This window comes from Macrotis lagotis, chromosome 1, assembly GCF_037893015.1.
Source record: "Macrotis lagotis isolate mMagLag1 chromosome 1, bilby.v1.9.chrom.fasta, whole genome shotgun sequence".
NCBI lineage: Eukaryota > Metazoa > Chordata > Mammalia > Peramelemorphia > Peramelidae > Macrotis > Macrotis lagotis.
Window position 1 is genome coordinate 161,179,563 of NC_133658.1, and position 12,291 is coordinate 161,191,853.

General features: G+C 34.6%; 2 protein-coding genes across 7 annotated transcripts in view; one reads left to right on the plus strand and one right to left on the minus strand.

Annotated features, from left to right (window-relative positions):
- The window catches only part of NINL (ninein like), a 205,954-nt gene that overhangs the window by 178,398 nt on the left and 15,265 nt on the right, over window positions 1–12,291 (plus strand). For 4 of the 5 annotated variants that reach the window (XM_074209293.1, XM_074209291.1, XM_074209290.1 and 1 more), the window contains exons 19-22: window positions 682–2,118; window positions 4,399–4,503; window positions 7,138–7,207; window positions 8,735–8,893. In XM_074209293.1, coding sequence (XP_074065394.1) covers window positions 682–2,118; window positions 4,399–4,503; window positions 7,138–7,207; window positions 8,735–8,893 — 1,771 coding nt within the window. The remainder of the gene's footprint in view (window positions 1–681; window positions 2,119–4,398; window positions 4,504–7,137; window positions 7,208–8,734; window positions 8,894–12,291) is intronic. The other variant, XM_074209295.1, reaches the window with a different exon arrangement.
- The window catches only part of GINS1 (GINS complex subunit 1), a 60,651-nt gene that overhangs the window by 5,981 nt on the left and 42,379 nt on the right, over window positions 1–12,291 (minus strand). The window contains exon 7 of one of the 2 annotated variants that reach the window (XM_074209304.1): window positions 8,023–8,075. The exons of the other annotated variant lie outside the window; for it this stretch is intronic. Within the exon in view, the coding sequence (XP_074065405.1) occupies window positions 8,023–8,075 (53 nt within the window). The remainder of the gene's footprint in view (window positions 1–8,022; window positions 8,076–12,291) is intronic. 2 annotated transcript variants of the gene reach the window in all.

Consider the following 12,291-nt stretch of genomic DNA (forward strand, 5'->3'; position numbering starts at 1 on the left):
AGTAGGGCACTTGAAAATTAATGTGTATGTAGATTCGATATTTAGTAACTTGCTCCCATAGCTTAATTTGTTTTAAAAAGGAGATCAACTTTGATTTAAAGTAAAAGGAAGCATATGTTGTTTGGCATATGATAATGTTAACATACAAAAAGGGCATTTAGCCAAGAGATTCACATTCAAAAGAGAAACCAGCAGCAACCTTCATGACTCAGTAACTGCTAACAACACATTTCATTAAAGCCCAAGTGATGGGACATTTTTAGTTCACCAGTTCTCTAAGCCTTAATGACTTGAAAATCTACCTAGAATTGAGTCGTTTCGTGCCAAAAGCCTTCTGTATTGAAAAATACTATATTCTTCTTTGAATTCTATATTTCTTAAGAGTTAATAAAGTCTTTTACTGTTTTAAAGAATCTATTTTACTTATTCATCAGACTTAATTTTAGTAACAGTTTAAAATATATTGGGCTAGGTACTTTTTTGAAAGAAAACTTGAAGAATAATGATTAGGTTGATGCATTTTTGGTGGGAATGGTAAAAGATCACATGAGCTGAATATATTAAAATAGACAAGCTGACTTTCCTAATGTGAAAAGAGTGATCTGTGGTTTTGGGCTAGGCAAGCCAATAATATGCATATTGTTATTGAATGTGGGTCATTGTAAAATTGTTTATCTCCAGGACAGAAGCAGAGACAGAATTGAATCAAAAACTGTCATGGACAGAAGCCCAGCATGCTGAAAATTATGAGAGGTTATTGATGCAGCATCAGCGTGAAAAGGAAGACATGTTACGGGGATACAGCCTGCAAGTGAGAGACATAAAGGAACAATATGATTTACAAAAAAAGCAATGGGAAGAGAAAGAAAAGGAAATAATTACTCAGTATAAAAAGAAAGAGCTCAAGGTGGAAGAAAGGATGAATGAAGAGCATGCTAAGATATGCAAAATGTTTGTAATTGAAAAGGAAAAGGTTGAACTTGCTTACAGAATGCAAATAGAAAGGCTTACCCATGAAATTGAAAAAATGAGGGCCATCTTAACTGATGAAACAAGACAGATAAATAATGACACAAAGTGTGTGATTGATCAAGAAATATTTTTCCCAATCAAGAGCAGAAAGGAAGTGGATTGGAACCAAGATGAGCAGTTATTAGCATGGCCCAAATCCAAAGATGAAAGTCATGACAAGTCTGAGGATCTCTTTTTAATTCAAAAAAAGATAGAGCCTGAAGGAGACAACATAAGTAATCTAGAAACAAAATATGTAACTAATTTAAAGGAACAAAATTGCCCTACTGTTCACAAACCATGTGATTTTCAGACATCCCTGGCCTCTCAAAGGCTGTTTGATGTCAGGATTAATGATGCCAACTTAACTTTGCCAAAGATAGAAGAAGCCACATTCCTTTCTTCAGGCGGAACATGTGCCCCACCACCTGGATCTGAAGAAGGATTGAAAGGCAAGGAACAACAGATGAGGGAACAATTGGTTTCTGTTGATGAAAAAGGCAACCAGAAAGAGAATTTATCAGACCCTCTCAGAACCAGAGAAACGAAGTTGCTTTTCATGAAAACAGAGGAGAATGACTTGGTTGCTCCACAGAGGATAAACTTGATCCCAACTCTGGAGCCAAAAAAGAGTTTGACTTTTTCAGTAAAGGAAGATGTTGAGAAGCAGAGAGCAGTTCTTGAAGAACAAGCAGGGAAACTCACTGAAGAGTTGGAATTAGTGAGGATGAAGGAACAAGATTTGACCATAAAGGTACAGGAGACAGAGGAGCAGGCCCAGAAACATATATTAGCCTTGGAACATGAACTATGTCTCCGGGAAGAAGCTGTTAATAAGGGAACAAAGATACTAGACATGTATATACAGTCTCACCAGCAACTAGAAAAGCAGTTGAGGATGAAGGAAGAAGAGCTGGCAATACTTCGGGAAAAGGAAGAAGTGATTCTTAGTCAATTGAAACAGAAAGAGGAGGAGGTGGAAGAAAAGAGATGGGAGACTGAGAACCGACTAGAAAGAGAAAAGGATGAGATGAAGATTAAGCTCATTCAGTTGGAAGATCTTGTCCATGCCCTTGAGAAAGAAACAAATTCAAGAGAAAATGACAGGTTTGATTTTTAAACATTTTGTAGGGGGAGGGAGTATTAATGAAAAAAAAAAAACAACCTACAACTGAGTGGTCACCAATGACTCATTGCTTAACTATATCATTTACTGACTTGAGCTAAGAAGTTGAAGGAGTTTGGGGTGTTATTGTGTGAGATGGCATATTTATCTTTTGGTTTGTCCTGTCTCTACTTTGTCCAAATGGAGGAGTAAGCATTTAACTTTCCATGACCTCCTAAAATGTCTCCATCTTACTGCAGCCTCTTTCTAGGCATCTGTCAGCACCTATTGAAAATATTTGTTTTTAAGCAAATAGAGTGCCGTAAACAAGGGGAAGGTAAGAAAAATGAGTGAAAATTAGAAGCAGGCTAAAATAGGATCATTTACAATGTTATAGATTTTGCATGACATTCTAAAAATGTAATTATGGCCTTTAGTTAGTTGGATGAAGTATTTTTGACTATTTTTTTCCTAAATTTTTACTTGTCCATTTCCATTAAGTAAGGCTTCTGGTACCTATTTGAAATAAGGTGTTGGTGAACTGAGACACTGTGTTCATATATTCATCTTTGACCAGTCTGATCTTAATTTTATAGATGTATTGTCTTTGATTTTTTTATTGACTAATTGTAGAGCAACCTTCCTCTAACTTAGACATTTTGACTAATCTGGTGAAAGTAACAGAAAAGTTGAGAATTTAAGTGGTTAAATTTTTGTTTAAAAGTGCCTTAAGTTCTTCCATCTTGAGTCTTTGAAGATAATGTGACCTCTAGGTCCTTTTGAACTTAAAAAAAATCATCTGATTCATTGGCATTTTCCATATGGTTACATTTAAAGGTATGAAATGAGACGATTTTTGTTGTAGTTGCAGTTGGCATCCTTTTACTTGAACAGGTTGGATTTCTTTTGAGAAGGCTTTAATCTAAAATATTATTATCTCCATAAGGATCCTGATTTCTTGATTTTTCTCTTTACTAACTCACCATATAGACCCATAATTTACTTCACATGTTTTAGAAAGCTTAATAGTTATGAAAGTGAGGAGCTGTCTGATGCTAAATGATTAGTTCATAGAATAAATACCCATCATATATGTTGTGGGATATTTGGATGGAAAGCAGTCATGATGTTTGGATTTATTGATTGATGGTATTTTTCCACCCTTCCTCATTACCTAGATATATTAAGCACAAATTATATAGGTAGCAAGAGAAATATTTAGAATATTTTCCAATCACTGTTGACAGTTAAATAAGTGAATACTCTTTACCAATTATGTTAGAAAATGAATATTCTGCCAGATAGACTTCCTTCATCCTATTACCACTCATATCCATTTTACTCTCTTTGTGTAATCCCCTCATTTCATTTTTTCTTTTCAAAGGTAACCCTGTAAATAGTTGTAGATGTTTCCTAGATTACTTCTATTGCAGGTCCCCAGAAAGGTGCAAAAGGGGAGACTAACAAGGAAAGCTCACCACTCTAAGACTCCAGGGCACTGTTGCCTTTCTTGACTTCCATCTTGCTTTGTCATAGATAAGGGGTATACTTTAGTCACTGGAGTCTGATTAGTAGCTTTTTAAAGTCACCTGCAAGTCGTTGGGCATGGTCACTGGCACCAGTTAGCAATTTTCATCTGCCCTTAGTACAATCGCTGACCTTTAACATAATAGATCTTTTCCTTTAGAGAGTAGAATTGAGGGGCAGCTAGGTGGCACAGTGGCTAGAGCACCAGCCCTGGAATCAGGAGTACCTGAGTTCAAATCCAGCCTCACACACTTAATAATGACCTAGCTGTGTGGCCTTGGGCAAGCCACTTAACCCCACTACCTTGCAAAAAAAACTAAAAAAAAAATGAAATAGACTTGAGTAGAATTGAAAATGGAGTGCAGTGGAAAGACAGATTAGCTTATAAAGGATAAACCCTCAGCAAAATAAACCAAAGTGTACGTGTATGCATACATGCACAGATATGTGTGTGTGTGTGTGTGTGTATACACATATGTGATTAGCTGTATTTTTACAAAGTAGTATCATAAGTTAAGAAAGCCTAACATTCTATAGTTGAACAAGAACTGTTCAAATCCAGGAAGTCTATGTTGTAAAATTTTTGAGAAAATACTGTATATGAGTCAAAACACTGGATAGGGGGAAAGTAGGTGGGAGAATGTCAACAGGAAGATTTTTATAAAGTTTCCTTCCAAAGGAAACTAGGCTAAAAAGTAAAATTAAAATGGTATCCACACTTCTAATAACATAATTGTGGTTTTCCTTCACTACAGAATTGAGTTGTGTCAACTTTCTGAAGATAATCGTATACTAAAAAATAAGCTGAAAAGGTTTCAGCAGGAGCTAGAAGATAAAGCATTAGAAGGTGACCAACAGAGGTGAGGGCTGTTTTTATATGATTTAAGGGGTTATAGCCTATACCCTTCCACGTTGCTTGTCTAGATGATATTTGAGAAAATAATGAAACATACCTTCTGATTCACTTTTAAGGTTTCTGTGACCTTTGACTGCCAGGACCTTCTGTCATAAGTATGCCCAACAGTCTTGGGAAAGTACTGTCAAGGATTTAGTAATTGGGAACCTTGTGACAGTTCCTTTGCTTTCCTAAGCTCTTTGGCATATGCTGTACCATGAGACCTCTAGTAGTTTGTAGTGTAAACTAATGCATGCAACTCTTCCCTAAGGACACACATTATATAAGAGAATATAAACAAAGACACAAAGAGTACGCTATCCAGGCTACTGAATTCCTTAGGGAGGAGTCACTCACAAAAATCTCACTTGGATCTCTAATTTTCCGTCATGAAAATGTAATGTAAGGGGGTGGCTAGGTGGTGCAGTGGATAGAGAACCGGCCCTGGAGTTAGGAGTACCTGGGTTCAAATCCAACCTCAAACACTTAATAATTACCTAGCCGTGTAGCCTTGGGCAAGCCACTTAACCCCACTGCCTTGCAAAAACCTAAAGAAAATGTTATGTAAGGATCAGTCCAAAATGTAAGGATCAGTCTAAAGGAATCATTCCAGAAGCCTGGATTAAGAGCTGTTGTAATCAGTTGTTACTACCTTAGTGGATGAAAGGCTCTGGCGCTTACATCAAAATTATTAGAAACTAAGTAACAAGAGATAAAGTGCCAGAGCTGGAGTCAGGAAGACTCATGACTTCATGAGTTTAATTCTGACCTCAGATCCTTACTAGCTGTATGACCTTGGTCAAGTCATTTAAACTTCTTTGCCTCAGTTTCCTCATCTGTAAAATGAACTGGAGAAGGAAATATCAAATCACTCCATTATCTCTACCAACAAAGTCCCAAATGAGATCACAAAGAGTTAGACATGACTAAAATAAACAAATTAATGACCTTCTAGCTCCCCAGAACATTTATCCTTCTTTACTGGTAGCATGATAGTCCTTCCATTTCAGAAAACTACCAGTTGGGGCGGCTAGGTGGCATAGTGGATAAAGCACCGGTCCTGGAGTCAGGAGTACCTGGTTTCAAATCCTGTGTCAGACACTTAATAATTACCTAGCTGTGACACTTAATAATTACCCAGCTGTGTGGCCTTGGGCAAGCTACTTAACCCCATTTGCCTTGCAAAAATCCTAAAAAGAAAACTACCAGTAGATTGTGTATGTGTGAGAGAAAAATTTATGTACGTTGCTGATCAATCATTCATTGATAACTGAATCTTCTTGGCCCTTTGAACTTTGTTCTTAGGCTTTTCTTAGCAGAGATACCAGTGTAATTTATCATTTCCTTCTCCAGCTCATTTTTTTTTTTTTAGATTTTTCAAGGCAATGGGGTTAAGTGGCTTGCCCAAGGCCACACGGCTAGGTAATTATTAAGTGTCTGAGGTCAGATTTGAACCCAGGTACTTCTGACTCCAAGGCTGGTGCTCTATTCACTGTGCCAACTAGCCGCCCCTATCCAGCTAATTTTTTAGAGGAGAAAACTGAACCACACAGGTTTAAGTGACTTGCCCAAGGTCATATAGCTAGTAAATGTCTAAGGTTAGATTTGATCTTTGCTCTTTCTAACTCCAAATCTGATGCTCTTCCATGGCATCAACTAACTGCCTCTCATTTTTGTATATATGAACACATATTAACTTATTTCTTCAGATGATATTTATGAAGAATAAATTCCATCCTGCAATTACCCAATCTTATATGCTATTTGGCCTCAAGAATATGGTCAAGAGAGGGGGCTAGGTGGCGCAGTAGATAAAGCACCGGCCCTGGAGTCAGGAGTATCTGGGTTCAAATCCGGTCTCAGACACTTAATAATTACCTAGCCGTGTGGCCTTGGGCAAGCCACTTAACCCCTTTTGCCTTGCAAAAACATAAAAACAAAACAAAACAAAGAATATGGTCAAGAGAGTGTATAGATAAGTTCAATGCAAGCTCTTATCATTTCAAGTATATACCTTGTCAATGAAATAAATGTATTAAAAAGTAATTACTTTTGAATAAAGAAATAAAGTAGCCTAATCTTTTGATTAAGACAATATAATAAAAGGGGGAAAAAGCAAATTATTTATATAAATATTGCTGACATGGTATTAGAAGCCTGTTTAAAGATGAAGGAAGTTCAAAACACAACACAGACAGGACAATTTTTATTACTATGTCAAACTATATATACTTAAAAATACAAGTTATATGTAAAAAATGTTCCACAATTTCATATTTAATACTCCTTTTCTGTTCTTTTTTTATGGACATAATTATGGTTGCTAATATCTATTAGATTCATAATGATAAAAAAAATTACATAGTTCAAAATCCAAGCCAATGATACATAAATGGAATGTGACCAGGAGGAAATAAATTGATTGTTATGGAAATTTCATATATTTTACTAGTCTACTGCTATAATATAACACTGTATTAAATAATATAAATTTGCCTAGTATATAGCAATGGGTTCACTAGTTCAGAGTATAAATAATTTAAGTGACATTTTTACCAAGTTGTTGCTAGTTCTGTTAATGTCTTTTTCCTCTGAACAGGAAGCAAATAGAAGAATTAAAGACAGAAAAGGAAAAGATTTTCACTGAAATAGAAGAATATAGTAAACAGGTAAAATATTAATATCTTTTTCAGAAATGCCTAAAAATAAGCTGAAAACCTGAGAGTATGAATGTCTTCTGGTCAAATGACTACAATCACATTAGAATTACAAAATTTTAGATAGGCAAGCATCCTTTGAAACTGAGTCCCATCCTTTCAATGTTTGGGAATGAAAATACTTGCAGAGATGCCCAAGGTTACTTAATTAAAAGTGTTAGGTCTGGGATTAGAAGCTGTAGTTACTTCAATATATCATGAAGTAACACTGTGGTAAAGATACATTTTGCAGGATTTGGGTTTGTTTGTTTTGTTTTTGCTAGAAGCAACATTAAGAATAGTTGACTTTTTTTTTAGCATTTTAAAGTTTATAAAGTACTTTATATATGTTGTCATTTGATCTTTATCAACAAATCTTATGAAGCAGTTTTGTTATCCCTACTAAGTTTTTTAAAAATTTGACAATCAGGTTTAACTTTATTATAGTGATTTATTATAGTATATAATGTGTTTTAATATTTGGTAGAGGTTTTCTGTATACTGAATTCAAATTAACATCAAATAATTCCTGTATGTTTTCAGAATGTATAGATCTGATCCATATGTATTAAAGTGTACTAAGGAATGAAATGAAAATGATTACTTTTTCCTAAATTGTTGAGCTGTCAGTAAAATTTCTGGCTTTTTAAAAACAAAGTTTTCAAAAGGTTTTATTATGATTGATATATTTATTTTGGGGGTGGCTAGGTGGTGTAGTGGATAAAAGCACCAGCCTTGGAGTCAGGAGTAGCTGGGTTCAAATCTCGTCTAAGACACTTAATAATTACCTAGCTGTGTGGCTTTGGGCAAGCCACTTTAACCCCATCTGCCTTGCAAAAACCTAAAAATAAAAAAAAAAAATTTCAATTATTTATTTATTTCAAATTACATGTAAAGATAGTTTTCAACATTCATTTTTTATAAGATTTTGAGTTCCACATTTTTCTCCCTCCCTCCCTCCCTTCCTTTCCCCCTCTCCTTGATAGCAAGTAACCTAGTATTGGTTATATATATGTATTACTCTGTTATATATATTTCCATTTTAGTCATGTTAAATATAAATTTTGTTGATATCTAGTTTTTTCCTTTTCCCTTCCCAGAGAATCATCCTCTATGAAATAAAAAGATTTTAAAAAAAGATAAAAGAAAACAAAATTATTAAATGCATCTAAAAAAAGACAATGAATGCAGTGTTACTCTTAACTTTATAAAGGAGTTGGGGGAAGTTATCTTCTCATATCTGTCTCTCTGTAATTTTGTAAATTGATTTTCATTTGTTTTGTGGGTAGTTCTTTCCATTTACATTGTTATAGTCATTTTGTAGATTGTTTTTCTGTCTCTGCTTATATTATTTTCTATCAGTAAATGTAGACTGTACTACAATTCTCTATATTCTTCGAAACTGTTGTTTTTTTATAGTATGATAAAATTATATTACTTTCCTATACCACTATTTGTTTAGTCATTTTCTCTCGTATTTTAAAAATTCTTTTGTTCTAGACAGAGAAGCACAAGAATGAAATCTCCCAGCTCCATACCAAAATCAATCAGTTAACTGATGAGGTCTCTGTGCTACAGGCTCAGAATGAGAGCAGCCAACATACTGTGCAGCAGTTAGCACAGAGACTTACAGAAGAGGGACATCAGAAAAAAGAGAAGGTGAGTGGGGCTGAGAAGTTGCAAGATATAAGCAAGAAATTAGGAGAAAGGCAATTTTAGCCAGAGTGATAAGGATAGTTGGAAGAGGAGCTAAGAAGAGTAGCAAGGTAAATATTCAAGAATATATTGGTTGACTCTAATGGAATCAGGGCCTGTTGTGCTGGTAGATCAGGAAAAAAAAATAAAATGATTGCTTAATGATTCAGGCTCTGTTGGAAAGAAGCCATGATGTTCCATATAATAATCTTCCCATGTTGTAGGGTAAAGGCTAGGAAAAAAATTTAATTAGGAAGCAAAATTAACGTTTTTGAAGTCTCCATTTACATAACAAAAAGATTTTTATCTTTCTCGGTTTTGTTAAGTCAAATCAACTAACATTTATTAAACCCCAGGTTATTTGCTAAAAGATGAGGAAACAAAGAAAGGTAGAAGAGAGTCCCTGCTTTTAAGGAGTGCACAGGGTAATGGTGAAAAGGACATGCAGATAATTATGTGGAGATATATACATAAACTCCTTCGTAGTTTGTCTTTCAGTTTACCTTTTCAGATTCATTTCCCCTAACCTCCCCTCATGCATTTTCTGTCCTAGTTAGACTGCCCTACTTGATAATCTATAAATTGGGCTATCTCACACCTCCCATATTTACACAGGTTGTTCCATGTTCCTGGAATATGCTCTCTTACTTTTTTTCCCTTGGAATCACTGATAGTAGGAGATGTTTATAATGATTATAATAATCTGATGTTTGATAAACCTAAAGAGTGCAGCTATTGGGATAAAAACTCTCTCTTCAATTAAAAATTGTTGGGAAAATTGGAAGTTATTATGGCAGAAACTTGGATTAGACCATCTCACACCCTATACCAAAATAAGATCAAAATGAATATAGGATTTAGACACAAGAGACAACATTACAAGCAAATTAGGAGATCAAGGAATAATTTACCTGTCAGATTTATGGAAAGGAAAACAGTTTATAACCAAGGAAGATATGGAGAAACATCATTAAAAACAAATCAGATAATTTTGATTAGACTAAATTAAAAAGCTTTTGCACAAGCAAAACTGCTGTAACCAAGATCAAAAGAAATGTAGTAAATTAGGAATCAATTTTTACAACTAGTATTTCTGACAAAAGATTCATTTCTAAAATAGAGAACTGAGTTAAATTTATAAAAAAAACCACAAGACATTCCCCAATTGACATATGGTTAAAGGATATGCAAAGTCAATTTACAGTTGAGGAAATCAAAGCTATCCAGTCATATGAAAAATTGTTCTAAATCAATACTGATTAGAGAATTGCAAATTAAAGCATCTCTGAGGTACTACTTCACACCTCTCAGATTGGCCAATATGACCAGAAAGGATAATGATCATTGTTGGAAGGGAAGTGGGAAATCTGGGATGCTAATACATTGTTGATGGAGCTGTGAACTCATCCAACCTTTCTGGAGAGCAATTTGGAATTATGCCCAAAGGGCAAAAAAGCATCATTTTGATCCAGCAATACTTCTACTGGATCTGTATCCTGAAGAGATCATGAAAAAGGGTAAAAACATCACTTGTATAAAAAATATTCATAGCAGCTATTTTGTTGTGGCAAAGAATTGGAAATTGAGTGAACATCCATCAATTGAGGAATGACTGAACAAATTGTGGTATATGTATATTATGGAGCACTATTATTCTGTTAGAAACCAGGAGGGATGGGAATTCAGAGAAACCTGGAAAGACTTGCATGAACTGATGCTGAGTGAGATGAGCAGAACCAGAAGAACACCATCACCCTAACAGCAACATGGGGGTGATGATCAACCTTAATGGATTTGCTCATTTCATCAATGCAACAATCAGGGACAATTTTATAGCACCTGTGATGGAGAATACTATCTATACCCAGAAAAATAACTGTGAAGTTTAAGCAAAGACCAAAGGCTATCACCTTCAATTTTTTTTAAAAAAAAATGTCTTATGTACTACGTAATTTTGCTATCTCATATTTTATCCTCAAGAATATGATTTTTCTCTCAATACATTCAATTTTGATCAATGTATAGCATGGAAACAATGTAAAGATTATCAGACTGCCTTCTGTGGGAAGGGTTAGGGAAGGAAAGGAGGTTGGGGGAAATATTGTAAAATTCAACATTACAAAAATGATAGGTATAATCACTTTAATATTTTACTTAGAAGTCATCTGTTATAAAAAGTCAAGATGACTCATCTTCCTGAGTTCAGATCCAGCCTCAGAAACTTATGAGCTGTGTGACCCCTGGGCAAGTCACTTAACCCTTTTTGTTTCAGTTTCCTTATCTGTAAAATAAGCTAGTGAAGGAAATGGCAAATTATTCTGGTATCTTTGAAAAGAAAGCCCCAAATTGAATCATGAAGAGTTAGACGGGAGTGAAAAAACATTGAACAACAACAACAAATGGTATTTGTTCATAATATAAAATGGGCTGTTGTGAGGAAAGCATTGTGTAAATCTTAAAGTGCTTTGGAAACCTAAAAATACCATAATTGTGAGCATTTGCTTTTATGTCTATGCTTATATAGTAATGACAACTGACATTTCTGTAGAATTTGAAAAATTGTATAACACTTTACATACAATTGCCTCATTTGATCCTTATAGAAACCCTCTGAGGCAGGTGATCAAAAAATCATTAGCTGCACATAGAAACAAACTGAGTTTTAGTAAGATTAAGTGACTTTTCTAGAGTCATATAGATAATAAATATCAAATGAAAAATTTGAACCTATGCCTTTCCTGCTTTTGAGTTCAGCACTTTTCACATTATATCACAGAATACAATGTATTTCTTCATAGCACAGAAAACCTAGAATAATACTAGTGCCTATCATCCTTATACCCCAACATCGAAATAAGGAGACTTTGAACTAGTTATATTTTCCCTGAAAATCAGTAATTTTAAAAATATATTTTTTATTTTCCTCTTATTTACACATTAAAATAGTTTCTAAACATTTTTTTTAAAGTTTTGAGTTGGGCAGCTAGTTGGCCTAGTAGATAGAGCACTGGTCCTGGAGTTAGGAAGATTTGAGTGCAAGTCTAGCCTCAGATACTTAATAATTATCTAGCTGTGTGACCTTGGACAAATCACTTAATCCCATTGTCTTGCAAAAAACAAACAAGTTTTGTGTCCAAATTCTATTGTTTCCTTCCTTTCTTTTTCCCTCCCTTTGACATTAATAGATTATACATGTGCAATCATGTAAAACATTTCCATATTTGGTACATGAAGACTAGAATGAAAGAAAAAGAATGAAAGACAGGGAAAACAGCCTATATTTTCACAATAGTAATTCTCTGGAGGTGAATACTATACTTCATTATTATGTCTTTGGGATTGTCTTAGATCATTATATTGCT